The 17,729-nt window shown below is 38.3% G+C and overlaps 1 protein-coding gene across 1 annotated transcript in view; it reads left to right on the top strand.

Annotated features, from left to right (window-relative positions):
- Positions 1-17,480, top strand: part of usta (uronyl 2-sulfotransferase a) — a 72,018-nt gene extending 54,538 nt beyond the window's left edge. Inside the window, exons 4-8 of the mRNA XM_046874365.1 lie at positions 75-154; positions 241-394; positions 15,093-15,190; positions 15,447-15,604; positions 16,408-17,480. Of these exons, the coding sequence (XP_046730321.1) occupies positions 75-154; positions 241-394; positions 15,093-15,190; positions 15,447-15,604; positions 16,408-16,709 (792 nt within the window). The 3' untranslated portion in view covers positions 16,710-17,480. The remainder of the gene's footprint in view (positions 1-74; positions 155-240; positions 395-15,092; positions 15,191-15,446; positions 15,605-16,407) is intronic.
- The last annotated feature ends 249 nt before the right edge of the window (positions 17,481-17,729 follow it).

Genomic DNA, 17,729 nt, shown 5'->3' with positions numbered 1-17,729 from the left:
AAACGAAAATGGAGTGGAGCCGTTTTAATTTACTTCTATGTGTACGTCATGTGATGTGTTTTCTTGTCCATCAGATGGAGTTGATGAAGAACATCAGCACGATCCCTCAGCCCTTCCTCTACACCAGGCATGTTCACTTCCTCAACTTCACCAGGTGAGCCCGACATTATTCAATACTCACACTGACCCTTGAGATATCCGGTTCCAATGGCTGTCTATAGTCTCTGGGATGTTCCTCAGGTTCAAGATGGAGCAGCCTGTCTACATTAACATCATCCGAGACCCCATTAACCGCTTTCTCTCCAACTACTTTTTCCGCCGCTTCGGAGACTGGAGGGGCGAGCAGAATCACTTGATCCGCACGCCTCGGATGAAGGACGACGAGAGATACCTGGTTTGTACCCACTCTTCATTGCTTTGTCGGATCCTTTCCACTCCGTTGTTTTCCACAGAGATCCCACAGGGGTGTGTCACGCAACACAGGAAGTTTGTTACCTTGTCTCTTTGTTAAAGTCGTTTACGGTTAAAGCCAACTGCCTCGAGCATGGATTATATGTAGAATTATTTGTCCAGGTGTTTTGCCCGTATAAAGGACGTATTTCATGTTCAGGATCCAATACGAGTGTTGTGATGAGAATGAAATTTGATTTCTGAGCATAGCCAAAAAAACATATTTTCCTAACCTCAGATGAAACTTTAAAAAACCTCTTTCGTTTCCTTTCCGTACCTGGATCTGTAATCTGCACAAATAACACGACCCAGATTCTCATGCAAATGCATCAGAAAAACAGCAGAAATGTGTACAATATACAGTATTCACTTCTTGTGCTACTTATTTTTATGTTTACATAATCATCACAGAATCAGGACTCGTGAATGTGATTGCTGCAGTGTGGTCTATTTAATAATAATATAAAAGTTTAGTGGACATTTTTCTTTTATACTTTCTGCGCCACGAGGCATGGAATCTTCAAATTCGATTTTGGGTCACCCCTAAACAAATAAAGTGATATTGCATGGAAAAATACAAAAATAAATTAAAAGTTGCATAAAACATTTGTGCTTGTGCCTGGCCGTCCTGGTGTTCGGTGCTCTGTAGCTTCGGCCAGACGGGAAAAACAGATGGTTTGGATGTGGAGTTGTTGTTGGAGTTCGTCGTTTTTCATAGTGTTCTAAATGTTGACCTGAAGAAACATTGGCTCATGAAGTGAATCATATAAAACAGTGTTGTTTAGTCAGTACGTTTTTTATAAAGCCTGAGAAACACTTCATGGAACTCAACACATACATAATTTTCTCGTAAGTACATCACAGACATGAATTAAATATTTTGTCAGCAACACTGTGTTTGCTGAAGGTTTGTATGGAAGGATAGAGGTAGCAAAATTCTATTTAAAATATAATGCAGATAAAATGTAAAATGTAATGCAATATTCAAAATGGACATTTTCCATTGATAAATGTGCAAAGTTTGGGGCAAAATGTAAATATAAACATTAAATTTACATTTGCCATTCCCAACAGTAGCTTCAATATGTAAATTACATGCGAATGTTAACGAATAAGTTGCGAAATGAAAATGTATTAACCATATTAATTTGCTATGTGTAGAATGTCGAAGCAGAAATGGCAGGTCTTTACCCCGTGTCCTAGTACATTAATCGGGGGGCGTCACTCACAGACAAGACAATGGATTTTCTGAAGGGCCAGCAATTTGCTACTGCAGTGCTTGGTGGGGCGTGCTCAACTATAAATACACTTTCAAATACTTCTTTTTTATGGCTACTCCCGTTAGCGGATCACCAGATCTCCATACTACTCTGTCTCCACATCTGCCTCTTTCAAACTACATCTACCTTCACCCTTGCAACCTCCATAAACCTTCTCCCTGGTCTTCCTCTTTTCCTTCTTCCTTGCTGCTCCATCCTCAGCATTCTCCTACTGATATACCCCATGTCCCTTCTCTGAACATGTCCAAATCATATCAATCACACCTCCCTCACCTTGTCTCCAAAACGTCCTACATGCAGTGTTCCTCTAATAAACTCGTTTCTAATCCTGTCCATTGTCGTCACTTCCAACGAACATCTCAACATCTTCAGCTCTGCTACCTCCAGCTCCACCTTCTGTCTTTTACTAAATGCCACTGTCTCTAAACTGTACAACATCTCAGGTCTCACCACAGTCCTATAAACTTTCCCTTTCACTCTCACAGATACTCTTCTATCACAAATCACTCCTGCTCTCACTCTTCTCCACCCACTCACTGCACTCTTTTCTTCACTTCTCTAACACACTCGCCATTACTTTGCACTGTTGACCCCAGGTACCTGAACTCCTTCACCTTCTCCACCTCTTCTCCCTGCAACCGCATCACTCCACTTCCCTCCCTCTCATTCACACACATGTACTCTGTCTTACTCCTACTGTCTTTCATTCCCCTTCTCTCCAGCACGTACCTCCAGCTCTCCAGGCTCTTCTCAACAACTTGCTCACTACTCTTACCACAAATCACAATATCATCCGTAAACATCATAGTCCACGGAGACTCCTGTCTGACCTCGTCCGTCAACCTGTGCATCACCACTGCAAACAGGAAAGGGTTTAGAGCCGATCCTTGATGCAGTCCAACCTCCACCATAAACCAGTCTGTCGTTCCTACTGCACACTTCACTGCTGTCACACTGTCCTTATATACTTTAAAATGCAATCCTAAATGTCCTAACTGTGAGTCTAAATGCATTTAGAAAAAATAAAATTTAAATGTTATCATTTCGCTACCATTTAATGTTACACATATGGGTCATACATTTTAATTTTAATTTTGCAACTTATAAAACATTACAATTGGTATGAAATATTAAACATATTAAACTACTGTTAGAAATGGCAAATGTAAATGATCTCTTTTCCTTTTCCACCAAACTTGGTAATGGAAATGTACATTTAAATACAGAAATACATTTCGATTTTGAATATTTTGAACATTTTAAATAGATTTTGCTAACTCTGTGCTTCCATACGTTTGAAGCTGGTTTAAGTCGTGAAAAAAAGAGTGAAAGTGGATTTCTTTAGCTTCATGCGAGCATGAGGCACCAGTGTTTAACATGGTAAGTGCTGTAATGTGGTTTCTGTATACAAATGTAAAACACTCGGCAGAAAACTTGTTACTGATTGCATAAAGACTTGGCGTCTGGTTTAATTACAGGAATGCAGCTCTGCGCCCTGATCGCTTCTTGGCTACAGAGTCTGGTCTTGTACAAAAACAAATCAACATCAGCGGTTCATTAATTTAAGTCTTGAGTATGGATGGGTAGTGTTACGAGGGTTGTTTTATTTCATATGAGAACATATCGTATACTGGTCCATAGAGTGTCTGTTTATCCTCCGACATAAACATACTAACAAATATTTCTTATATACAAATAAAAAAAAAGACGCAACGTCATTGTTTTTGCAGAAATTATTCATGGATTCTAAGGTTTCTTACATCATATAATGGAATTATTGCTCTGTGGAGCCTCCAGCAGCCTATAACATCCATTATACATTTTTTATGGTTTTTAAGACAAATGCATTTTCATTTTGTTTTTATGCAACAAACTGGTAAAACCACACAAGATGGTGAATGACTGGTCTACGGATCAGTCCTAGTTCACATTTTGTCTCTAACAGAAGGACTTGTGTAAGACAGAGAAAAGGAAAGAAGATATTAGCAGATTGCCTGATTGGCAGAGAAGGTTTGAGGCTTATTATGTGTTATAGAAATACTCCACCAACATGGCTGCAATTCCATACTTCAACACCATCCAATCATGTCTGGACTGCGGCTCATTGGAACCAATTTCCCCATACAACTGGCTGGAGTGCAAAACCTCCAAGTGTCTCTTCATAATGACCCAAACACACTCACATCAATGTGTGAATGGCAACATAAAGTTTAATTCAATTCATTTTTATTTGTATAGCGATTTTACCAATGGACATTGTGACAAAGCAGCTTTACAGAGATAAAGTGGTTGAAGGGTGTTATGAAGTGTGGGGAGTTATGAAATGTCTTTAGCCTGGCTTTGTGTAAATGTTTAGCCGCAACTTTATGTAACTGAGACAATCGGAGACATTCCATTCTACAGAGCTGAACTGGAGCTGGGATTGCAAAGCTTTTAAAACAAATAACACACACAAGCAGTGTGAGAGGGCTGAAGTGTTCACTTTGTGTTTGTGTTACATTATAATGAAAAACACAGAGGTCCAGTGCGGGCGGCTAAACATTTACTTTTTTATTACTGTATAATACTGATGCTGAACTGGTTTAAACAGCAATTTATGAAGGTTTTGGCATTCTTCAAGCAGAAAGTCTGTAGATCACACGTGGTATTCAATTCAATTCAATTTAGTTTGGTCTGTTGAGCACTTTAAACAATGGACATTGCACCAAAGCAGCTTTACAGGAATAGATATAATAAATATAAATTTTGGTGGTGACAGAGGTGAGGAATATGCCCCTCAGATGATATGGAAGAAACCTTGAGAGGAACCAATCTTATCTCACCAAATATCCAGTCAATGGTTATAAAATGTTTATTGATGAGCAGCTATGGGATTAAGGGCCTTTCTCAAGAGCCCAGGAGATGCATCTTGGTGTGGCTGGGATTTGACCTTACGAACTTCAAATCCAAAGTCCAATACCTTAACCACTAATCTACCACCTCCCACTGATGAATGGAAAATTGCAGCCCCAAGCCATTATAACAAACCGTGTAGTTAATGATGGCCGCCGTTCATGATCCAAAGGCGCTAATCCAAAAACGCTTTTTCGCTGTTACTGTAAATCAGAAAATTGAACTTACATTTTCTTTTCCCTTACAGTCTGCACTTATATAAACATTTACAGCTGTGCAGGTCGATTTATTTCTCTATACCAGTCAAAGCTTTTGCATGAATTGAACTCTTAGATGTGACAGTATGATGAGATCTGACTTACGATCTGCATCTGTGCAGGATTTAATTAGTGTAATTGGTGTGCGTCTGGACTGGAATTCCCCTTTTTCTAACACACACACACGCAAGAAAACCACATTTAAGCCTTTAATTAGATTCAAAGCAAATTTACTTGGCTTCATCGTGACAATAATTTGAGTATCAGTATCACTAACTGAAATTTGTGTGTATTTCAGTAATTGTGATCTGATGTGGATTCTGGGTATGTGTGTGTTATCATTAAAGTATGCACGAAAGAGATTTGCTTTGTTGTCACTTTGTATTAACTTCAAATACTGCAATATTGATTCGTTTTATATTGATTATCACAGATGATGAGTGCTAAACAAACAATAACAAAACATGTTCACTTACTATTTGTATACTATTTGTGTACTAAAAAATGAATATGGCTCCAGTAAAAATAAAACACCTTCTTTTACATTTTTACGTGAGTCAAAATTCGAATGAATTTAAGTATAAAAAGTTAAAGCAGTGATGTACCACAAGTGTGAGAAGTACCTGAAAATCATACTCGAGTCAAAGTCTTCGAGTATCTCATTTATACAGTAAAATGTTAGTGAAAAGCAGTAAAAACAGGTTTTATTTCCTAACATTCTACAAATTGTACACCTCAACACTGCAATAAGACTAAAAAAAACACAACAGCCGCTTCAACATGATGGAATTAAATGAAGATCAAATAAGTCGGTCAAAGGAAGGAAAAACTCCCTTAGATGTTATGAGGAAGAAACCTTGAGAGGAACCAGACTCAAAAGAGGAACCCATCCTCATTTGGGTGACATCAAGAGTTTGATCATAAATCTTTAAACAATACACTGAAGAGTGAGAACTAACATGAATACTGAAGTATATAGCGGAGTATAAGAAGATATACTGAATCAGAAATACAGTAATCAGTCTGGAACTGGGGGGGTCTGGAACGTAAACCCCCCCGATAGGCGAAAATCCGCGAAGTGGCAACCTAATATGTATACAGTACAGTATACAGAATACATGCCCATCATATATCCATTCGATATCCATAAACTTACGTTATTTTAACCAAAAAAATTCTATATGTGTACTCACCAGTGGAGATACGACTTGAAGATGATGATTATGTGTGCAGTACTAATGATGATCAAGGTGATGACGATGAATTGAATGTACCGCATACCCAAGAAGAACATTACATCTCTTCTTTTTTCGGCTAGAAAATTATAATTTTACCACAAAATAATTGAAATAACTCTTAAAAATACTACCTACTGTATATACCCTGAAATCCCACGATACAGCAAGTACAGAGTAAAAGTTATACCTTTGAAACTCAGTAAAAGTAGAAAGTAGCTTTAGTACAGAAACAAAGTACATTTACTCAAATACTTTACACCAGTGTGATCTATAAGTAATAGATGTAGTTCAGTGTTTCATTCTCCTACACATCAGACTTGTATAAGGAATGATTATATTATAGTTGCAAACACACAGTAGGAGAACCCTTCACCAGAGCTTTGGGTTTACGCTTGTGCTCTCGTCACAGCTTCTCATTGACCCCAACATATGAGTTTACTATAAAGTGCTGAGGAAGAGCAGGTTTCTCTGAAATTTTGTGAAGTAAAGTTTTTTTTTAAACTCTAAGGACTTTGGATCCAAAGATCGTGAGTTCAAATCCCATTCGCACCAAGCTGCCTCTAATGGGCCCCTGAGCAAGGCCCTTAACACCATAGATTCTCAGTTGAATGAATGAGATAAATGTAATTCGCTTTGTATAAGGGTAAACGAATAATGTAAACGAAATGTACTTTGATGAAGTACACGTTGTTGCTAAAAAAACTAATTTAAAGACATTAGTGAAGTAAAAGCATGTCCTTACTGTCCACCACTGATTATATTGTGTAAAATACTTTCATTGTATTCTTTCAGTTGCAAAAACACGACCGGATGCAGCTTTGCATAGACCTTCTTTCATTCCTGTCCCAATATAAACCTTGTTTTTTCTATTTCTTCTCATCTTTTGTTCTGTTTCTATTGTTGACCCATCTCTGCATGAAGAACCGTTTGGAGGTTTGGAAAGCAGTCAGAAATCACAGAAATCACTCCACATGTATTTGACTTTATTTGTAGAGCACTTTGAACAGGAGACATTGTCCCAAAGCAGCTTTCACAGAAATAGAGGAAGAATCAAAATTTCATATGTATACATTTGTCCTTGTAAATTCTCGAATGAGAGACAGTGGTGAGAAAAAACTCCCTGGAGTGATTTGAGGAAGAAACCTTGACACGAACCAGACTTCAGACCCATCCACATCTGGTTGACACCGAATGACCATCCAATAAAGTACAATTACAGTTGAGGATTTCAGCTGTTTAAAACTGTTCCTAACAATTTCAGCTGTTCGCATGTAGCAAACTGTACATATTCGATTCAATACAATTAAATTGGATTCGTATAACACTTCTAACAATGAACATTGTCCCAAAGCAGCATTTCACATAAATAAATAATTACAAATATACATATCAAACAATTCCCTGACGGAGACTCGAGTGTAACACTCTTCATGGTGATTTTAAGCCATTGTAACAAACTATTTATATTAATTACAGTCCAAATCCATCTTTGTGGTTCTGGAGTTTAACCTCATTAACCCCATGTTTTCTTTAGGCTCTTCATGAGGAACCATTCTCAGCAGGAAGTGGTCTTCAATCGAGAAGAACTCCATATGTAGGGTGTCAGGATGAATCAGGAAGGTCCCGAAAGAAGGAAGAGCATGTTTAATATGGCAGAGAGAGAGTAGAAGATCAAATATTAATTACAGTTCAAAACTATCTTCATAGTTCATGACATATATTGATGGATGTCTGCTCACAAAGCAAAACTGAACTTCTGGTCATTGTAGGGGATTCATCTACAGTTCCTTTTTATTTATGAGGATAAAAACAGGTCAAACACGAATCAAGCCGCCAATCAGGTTCGAGTTTTGAAGTGGTTTTGATTGGCGCTTGGTGTATCTACCGATCACCAACATACAGTTCAGCGTCAGATCAACTGCAAGCAGAACATTTCGAGAGCAATAATACAAATAAACCTTCAACTGAAACTTCCTGCTCTCAAATACTGTTATTTCATTTGGTTCTAAAGGAACTCTTTAAGGACACGGTCATTTGATTAGATATCAATCATTAATATCCTTCTATTAATAGATTGTTATGCTGAGAGTCACATTGTGATGATCATGTTGTGATGTGTTGTTAAGCTATTTTATGAGTTGCTCAGTAGCTCCTAGTTTTAAAACCATATAGACTGAGAACATTACTTATAATCTTATACTCCAGTGCACATGTTAGTTCTCTCTCTCTCCAGTGTTCTGTATTGTTGATTTATGATCAAAGTCTTGATGTCACCCAAATGAGGATGGGTTCCCCTTTTGAGTCTGGTTCCTCTCAAGGTTTCTTCCTCATAACATCTAAGGGAGTTTTTCCTTGCCACAGTCAACACGGCTGATCATCAGGGATACATACACATCGTTCACCTTAACTGTTGATTTCTGTAAAGCTGCTTTAAGACAATGTCTGTTGTGAAAAGTGCTATAGAAATAAACTTGACTTGACTTGACTTGACTTGACTTGACTTGACATTCAAGTCTTTTCACATAAACTGAGTTGATTAAGTAAAGAGGTTTGTGATAAAAATGATAATGGAAACATTATAGTTATGATAAATAATAGTACTTTGTATACTTAAGTACATTTGAAGACAATAACTTTTGTACTTTTACTCAAGTGAAAGAGTTTAAAGGGACACTTTTACTTTTACTGGAGTCACATTTTTTTTCTGAGTGCATCTCTACTTTAACTCAACTACATACTTTGTGTACTTCATCCACCACTGGTAATGTGTGACAAATGCATCCGAGCTGCTTTCTCCAAACTCTTGACCATTAGCCATGTAAAGGGCTTCACAAACATGAGCTGTTTTGTGTAAAAGCTTTCGGAACAATGTGCCCAATATTTCGAGAATGCTTGCTTTGTCGATAATGGACAAGGAAGATGGCGCAGGAGAAGTTTTGGACAAATTCACACAATTGGGTTCCCAGTGATTTGCTGGGACAGCAGCGGTGTGTGTATCATGTTCGGTCCAGCAGCAGAAAGAGAGAAAGTTCCAGAAAGGCAGACTCACTGACTAAGAGGTTATGGGACACAAGCCAGCAATATGTGTGTCATTTCCTGTTTATATCATTACACGTGTCCACCTCTTTCCTTTTTTTATCCCTCTCTCTCTCTCTCTCTCTCTCTCTCTCTGTCCCTATTCTCCCGCGGTGGTGTCCTCGCTGAACCCTTATCGGTTTAATAGTTTTGGCACCCCTGCCTCTCACCGATACTTTCAGGAGTTTCAGATTGTAATTTAACTTGTAGATTCACTTGCTCCTAAAGACACAAAAAAGTGTTTTTTTTTTTTTTTTCCCAGTTACTACATTCTTTTCCACCACAGTTAGAAAAACATTCCCGGTCTGACAGTCAGGTCAACAGAAGCTCAGCCAGGACACTCTTTGTGTACATCAGCGCCTGTGAAAGTGCAGAGAGCAGCACAGTCGGAGTGGCTGAGGTCCAAGGGAATGTGTTTTCTTTCCATTTTAGCCAAAAATGACTTCTTTTCCAATTGATTTACCCACAAACGTCATTCATTTACACAAATTTGACAATTACATATGAGATACAGTGTTGTAACACACACATCTAAAACAATCTATGAGAAGAAACTGTACCTTGCCTCATATGTAGTTGTGTATTTTTTGTGCATTGCTTTGAGAGTAAAGAAAAAAAGTGATATTATTATATTATTATATAAAATGTTATTAATCGTATTGTAATTCAGTGTAGATTGTAGCTGTACATCAAAATTGTGAGACATTTTGTGAAAAGTTGTTTCTGTGGCTGAGGCATGTGTAACTCTTCTGAACTTTTTCTGTATTTATTCGGAGTGGCGGGTTATCAACTGAACTGAATTGTGATCCAGATGTGGACTCAGAAAAGTATTTCAGCAGACCGAGTTTAGCACAAACAGAGCAGATAGTCAGAAAACATAGCTGTAGTTTATTGGCTCTAAACAGTTTTTTATTTTATTTAAATGTATTTTATTTTACACTTTAGCTCTGATGAGTGAATTTGTGACATGACTTGTAAAAATAAAAAAGGTAGTGAGAAGAACAGACTGAGGGTTTTCAGGACATTGGACAGAGCAGCATGTGTTTTATCTTTAAAGGCGTCATATTGCATTTTCAGGTTCAGTGTTTTTCCTTCTTCTTTCTTTCTTTCTTTCTTTCTTTCTTTCTTTCTTTCTTTCTTTCTTTCTTTCTTTCTTTCTTTCTTTCTTTCTTTCTTTCTTTCTTTCTTTCTTTCTTTCTTTCTTTCTTTCTTTCTTTCTTTCTTTCTTTCTTTGTGGCTTTTTGATTTCTGGTTTTGCTGTCTTTTCTTCTTTTTCTGTGTGCTTTTCTTTCTTTCTTTCTTTCTTTCTTTCTTTCTTTCTTTCTTCTTTCTTTCTTTCTTTCTTTCTTTCTTTCTTTGTTCTTTTTTGTCTTATGTTTTGCTGTCTTTCCTTCTTTTTCTGTGTGCTTTCATTCTTTCTTTATTTCTTTCTTTCTCTTTCTTTCTTTGTGGCTTTTTGTCTTATGTTTTGCTGTCTTTCCTCTTTTTCTGTGTGCTTTTCTTTCTTTCTTTCTTTCTTTCTTCCTCTTTCTTTCTTTCTTTCTTTCTTTCTTTCTTTCTTTCTTTCTTTCTTTCTTTCTTTCTTTGTGGCTTTTTGTCTTATGTTTTGCTGTCTCCTTTTTCTGTGTGCTTTTCTTTCTTTCTTTCTTTCTTTCTTTCTTTCTTTCTTTCTTTCTTTCTTTCTTTCTTTCTTTCTTTGTGGCTTTTTGTCTTATGTTTTGCTGTCTTTCCTCTTTTTCTGTGTGCTTTTCTTTCTTTCTCTCTTTCTTTCTTTCTTTCTTTCTTTCTTTCTTTCTTTCTTTCTTTCTTTCTTTCTTTCCCTTTTTTCTTTCTTTCTCACTTTTCTGCTACAGTTCTGGTGTACTTGATGTATCAGATGTTTCTTTGCACTTTTCCTCTCACACTGTATTACATGATAGAGCTGGATAAGGTTGAATGGATAAGAAATCTACTGCTCACTGCATGAAGCCGTCTTTGCGAACTTTTCCTAAATTGTTTGCTTGACTTGGCAGTGCTGCATCATGGATGTGGTTATTTGTTGACAGCAGGGATCTGAAACATTGGGACATACTTCAAAGTATGCACAGATCAGTGAAGCATCATGGGAAGCTCACTGGAGAGACGACAATCTCTCTGAGACAGAAGTCTTTGCACACAAATCAAAATAATGTGTAATTAATGTGCACTCTGCTCAAATCACCGTTTAAATGCTACCATGAGGTGGTGCGAATGGTCCACAAGAAGAGCTCTTTAAATAATTCAGGTCCAACTCAGAAATGTGTTTGAAATTACATGAACATCCTCACGTCTGAAAAAGTAACTGATGTGGACGGCTTTAATGAGGCTAATAATCCTTACTTAATTTTTCTCTGCTAAATGTATGGGAATTTTCAAAAATACAGAATTTCTTGTGTAAACGTTACAAGGAAACTATTTGTGTCCAGTTTGATAAATGAGACCTACAAAAGCCTACAGAGATCTGAGTGACTCTGACAGCACGGCTAGTTGAGAGCGTTATTCTTGCGGGGTAAAATACACACCCTTAAATTTTGCTCTTGTTATGCTAAGAAACACAAATATGTCCAAGATGTTTGGATGTAATGCACTGTATATGATCAGTGCTCTGGAGTTCCTGATAATGGATTTAAAGCAACATGGAAAAAAACAGGACGTAAACACATTAGGCAGGAGATTGGAGCACAAATGAGAAAGTGCACATATATGACATCAGGGTCTAAGCTGGTGTACATGATCTCATTTAACCACCACCCGGGGCTCGTGAAGGAACCCCCTATAGTCAACAAACCCCCCACCAATTGGTTTTTTGGTACAGGATTTGCTGCTTTGGAGCGTTTCTCAGATCAGATATGAAATCCTCAAAACTACTTGTTCAACCTTTACATCATGTAGCCACTTGTGCACAAACCATTTCTCGTTGCTTCGATCAAATTGTTAATCCAGATGTCATCATCTGTCTAGCGTAAATTTCTATTCAACTTTTTTTTTGTAAATGTGTTTCAAATTGATGAATCGTGCAGATCAACCAATGATCAACCAGTTCTCTAAAATAGGTCAAAGGTGAATCTCGTGCACCTTAAATTGGCGACAAAAAAAACCACATAATTACGACTCAAGAAATTCTCCAAAGCAACGAAGAAAACCTGTAATGTTGAGTCTACGAAGTGTCAAAATCTTCACGCTTTAACGAAACACTACAGGTTTCATCTTCAGGCTAAAAGTACAAGAGTCTCATTCTACATGCTGAACGAGCATTCTTTTATCGAAACGCATTTATCTGAAGCATTTCCTCTTTATAGTCGGAGTCACTTCCTGTTTAGTGTCTGTTATTTCTTATGCACAAAAAAAGATTCGTAATGAGACACAGTACAGTCTGAGTACAGGGTCAAGTGGCCGAAGTTTCAGTGACCCTAGGGAGTTTTTCTGGGTCGTTCGCCAAATATTTAGATTTGAACTCGTAGCCTTTTAGCTGACAGTGTTGCTGTGTCCTTCACTTTCGTTCTTTATATCGCCTTCTTTCTCACACTTTGCTCAGCTCGGTTTAACGTGCAGCTAAATGTGTGGAATTTCATAGAGTTTTTGCTCAAATACAGCACATCTGCCTGCTGTTTAAGTGTGTGTGTGTGTGTGTGTGTGCGCCCTTTTCTTCGCCGGCAATTGAGTAGTTTTGCACATTGCATGAAACCACAGTGTGCTTTAGTGCCAAACCAGAGGCAACGACAGACAGTTTATAGGCACTTACAGATAGATCACTCTCAGGTCGTTCCTTTACCATGTATATATTCTACATTTACAGCATTCAGCCCGTACGCACAACAATTATATCTTGTATACTACTGAGAAATTAAGGGATGAGGGCCCAGCTGTGGCAATCTGGTGGTGCTGGGATTTAAACTCACAACCTTCCGATCTTAATCACCTACCAGATACCATTTTCGTTACGTTTCCACTTCCCAATTGATTCACTAAACACTGGACTGGATATAAGCTTATGGGGCTATATAACCCAGACATAAGCAGACTCGACCTGTCATATTATATGAGACAAATGCGGGACTTTTGCTTCTCTGGTGTATCACATAATTTTGATGATCTAGTGGAGTTTTCTAAACTCAAGTACTAAAAAATAAATACAAACTCCAAAAGTTGATCTACAGCTAAATAGAGTGGAGTAAATGTACTACTACGGTGTATTTTCAGTTACGCATATTTTTTATGAGTTTTGTTACATTTCATTATATTTGTGAATCTATGAGTTGAATTGAGTTCCAGCAATGTCCAAAAGAACCGGGTCGAATTCTTTGCGTGGCTCAGCACCCTGATTCAACTTAATCCGTTTTTTACACATTAGTTAAAGTTGACACTATGACTTTATATGAACTCTATCCCTTTTTTTTTAAACTCGAGTTTAAAACATTTATCGAGACACACAAAATGAAGGTTAAAAGGACACATAGTGAAGGTCAAAGACGTGTTATAAGTAAACATGGTCTGTTGATCTTCCTACAGCTAAATTTCATAATTCAGCACTTTTTTTAAGGGCAGATATTCATTTTTGCTTTTTTAAGGGAGAGAGAGAGAGAGAGAGAGAGAGAGAAAGAGAGAAGGAACGGGGTGATATAGATAGAGAAACATATAATCACATCCTTCAACAGGTTTTTTTGAATGATGCATTTGTGGAAAACCTCAGACGTCTCCTGAAGAACACGATGTATCGACCGCAGTATGGACACGTTTGTGGACGCCTGACCATAAGATTCATATGTGCTTTTTCATCCCTTTCCACACTTTGTTCCCATTTACTGTTATAATAATCTACATTCTTCTGGGAAGATTTTTTGTGGAGATTTGTGCTCATTCAGCCACAAGGGTGTTAGTAAAGTCAGGTACTGATGTAGTTGAGGTGAGAAGGCCTGAAGTGCCATTCCAATTTTCAACTAGGGTTGAGGTCAGAGCTCTATAGCAGGAGATGTTCCACTCCAACCCATGTAAAGCACATCTCCACGGGACTGGCTTTGTCTAAGGCTGGAACACGTTTGGGTCTCCTAGTTCTTGTGAATAAAAAAACTCCCTGAGATGCATAAAGAAGAAACCTTGAGAGGAACCAGATTCAAGAGGGAACCTCATCCTCATCTGGGTTGCACCAAATGTCCATTTATTACAGATAAACGATGTTGTGGGGAACATTGATGGTGATCAGAGCTAACTGTGGTCCTTAATCAGTGTAGCAGACTGTTGACATTAACTACAGTCCAAATCCATCCTCAAAGCTCCCGTTCTTACTACGCATTTTCGTGGATTCCCAGGCCGAGAATTTTTTCCATGGTTTTGCTTTTCGTTTTCACATCATATCAGTAAAATGGAGCAACACTCCTACAGGAAGTCATTATATTGTGTTTGTGTTGTTTGTCTTGTGTTCACTTAAAGGGTCAATCCCTGTAATGAACGACTTCCTCTGAATTCCTCGAGTAGTGTGTGCTAATGTGTGTGTGTGTGTGTGTGTGTGTGTGTGTGTGTGTGTGTGTGAGAGAGAGAGAGAGAGAGAGAGAGAGAGAGATAGATAACAGCGCCCCCTTCTGAGCACATGCAATTACTACATTTTGCAAAAACATTTATTTATGCATTTTCATAAAGTTCATTAGTGGATTATGGACGGAGTTGCAGACTCTTCTGGACACAGTGTATTACAAAATTTGTTCTTATACATCTTTTGTGGATAATTATTACTTTTCAACCATGGCAGAAGCTCCATCATGTGTTTATCATCCATCATGTCGTGTGTTTATAATCTGTATTGTGATGATGTTTGTTTCCCTGTTATCTTCAATAGTCTCACTCTGTCTGTCAAACCTGTCTTCCTTCTTCCCTCTCTTTCTGTGCAGGACATTAACGTGTGCATCATGGAGAACTTTCCGGAGTGCTCAAATCCTCGCCTTTTCTACATCGTGCCGTATTTCTGTGGTCAGCATCCTCAGTGCAGGTAGAGCCATCAGACAAACTTCATCTTCACTAATAGTAAACTTGTTGTACAGGCATGTAAAATTGAGTGACATGATACAAGCCATCAACATCCAACCTGTCAAAAAACAAGAGCTTCAGCTACATTCCACATGCAGATTCCTGGTTCTTTATCCAAGTACCAGCTGACTGAAGTCTGACCTGAATCTAATCTGATTTATGGGGCGAAGTATCTTCTGAACTGTTATTAAAAGATGTGCCCTGTGTGTGTGAGACAGGGAGCCCGGGGTTTGGGCACTAGAAAGGGCAAAACAGAACGTCCTGGAGAACTTCCTCCTAGTGGGAATTTTGGAGGAGCTGGAGGATGTGTTGCTCCTGCTCGAGAGACTGCTACCTCACTACTTCGGCGACGTGCTGAACATCTACCACAGCCCAGGTACACACCAAGAAAATCCTTTTGCACACTGAATATGAACAAACACTAATATATTGGGAAACAGTTAAGATGTAATTAAAAGGTAAAAAGTAAGTGACCGGTATTAGTCATATATTATTTCCTGCTTCCGACACATCAACTTCCAACTGACCGTTCCCTTGCAGTCTAATCCAACCCCTTGACATGTGCCATTGTAATCAGATGATCAGTGTTGTTCATTTCACCTGTAATGGGACCCATGACTTTTCCAGCCATATGTGGTTCTTCCCTAAACTGTTCCCACAAAAATGTGGCACACAGTTGTATAAAAACGTCTTTGGATGCAGTAGCATGAAATTTTTCCTTTACTTGAGGTAGGAGACCCAATCCTGTTCCAGCATGACGATTCTCCTGTACACAAAGACAGCTCTATGAAGACATTCTTTACATGGGTAGGCGTGGAAGATCTTAAATGGCCTTAAATTACACCCTTGTGGCTGAATGAGCACAAATCTCCACAAAATCTACAGGAACATCTTCCCAGGAGAGTGGACGTTATTAGAAGAGTAAATGGGTACGAATTGTCAAATGGGATGTTCAACACATAAGCACAAACCAATCGTATTCTCAGGTGTCCAAAACCTTTGTCCATGTATTGTGTGTGAGAATAAATTGAAATTCTGGGATAAACATATCACAGTGTTTATGATTCCAGAAGCAGTGATTAGGTGCAGGTCTACAGAATCAAGCGCAAGATTTGTTCATAATGGGGGAGACATCTAGTATTACCATTTGGTAATCTGCCTCGTGTCTTCCTTTCACAGCTTTCTGGAAGGTGGGTAACCTGACAGGCACAGTGAAGAAGCACATGCCCACGCTGGATGCCTTACAGGTGCTGTACCGCCGCATGAGGTACGAATACGACTTGTACTACTTTGTGCGCGACCAGTTCCACCTGGCCAAGAAGAAAATCGGCCTCAAGTCGAAACGTCCGAGCTCAGCCCGAGAGCCCGACTTCCTGCGAGAACTCGCTCTGCGAACGAACGACCCACTGGACGAGGACGATGAAGATGAGGAGGACGATACTGCTCTGGAAGATGCCAACAATTGGTTGGTGCAGCCTTGAATGTTGGCACAAAGAATTGATATCTCCTAGAACTCAAGTGGAGATAGCATTCCAAAGAGCACTCACATTGTATGTGTGTGCGCTTGAGTGTTTGTGTGATTGTGTGGTGTGTTTGTGTGTGTGTGTGTGTACGTACACATGATCATGTGATACCCGTATTTTTAACGGGGGAATTAAAAATCCACCAGGACAGCTTAAGTGCATGGATGGGCCTAATTTAATATATTCAAAACATGACAAAAGACTGTGTACAAATGAATTTATCTTTTGTCATTTTTTTATTATTAAGAATGCTTTTTGCTTTGTTTAAAAAAAGAAAAATTTAAGAAAAAAAGTGGTTTGGTCATTTGTTATACCCGGTTTTAGAGTCGCTGTTGGGTTTGGAACGGAAGGACATTTGCAGTTGTTATTATGGTAGACCAACATTCGGAAGAGAGCAGAAAGTTCACAATCTCTGGGTTTGATTTCAGATAAAATTTTAAACATTAAACCTTAAAAATGCCTTCACATTTAGTGCGTTTCATTCCTCTATACATGAGGAGAAGAGGATGCGTGCTTGTTATAAAAATGTTCCTGCGTTCTCCAGTAAAACACTACCTAGGTTCAGGTTTATGTATGATAAATACTCTGTTTTAGCGAGTTGTACCTCAGGAAACCCTTTTTTTTAACTGCATTTATTACAGATTCCTAATAAATATAAAACAAAATAAAGCACAAATCATTCTGCAATATTACAAAACATTCAAACCAATAAAGCCTACCGATATTTCATTGTTTTTGTTATTATTATTTACCAGGACCATCATTATACAGAAATACCCCAGACTTCCGACGATGAAACCAACTCATGTAGACTCATGCATTCAGGATTGTCTGCAATGGTCCTCATATATTTACTATACGAACATCATAATGTACTAGAAATCATCCAGAATCAGGAATGACACTTTTGAGCAGTAAAACATGGCGCTGCGAAAAAAAATCCAGGAGTTTTACCACAGCAAATATTTTCAAACATTC

Source organism: Silurus meridionalis, chromosome 18 (assembly GCF_014805685.1).
Source record: "Silurus meridionalis isolate SWU-2019-XX chromosome 18, ASM1480568v1, whole genome shotgun sequence".
NCBI classification, from domain to species: Eukaryota; Metazoa; Chordata; class Actinopteri; order Siluriformes; family Siluridae; genus Silurus; species Silurus meridionalis.
Note: the sequence above shows the minus strand (reverse complement) of the source record. Positions and strands in the feature narration are given on the sequence as shown.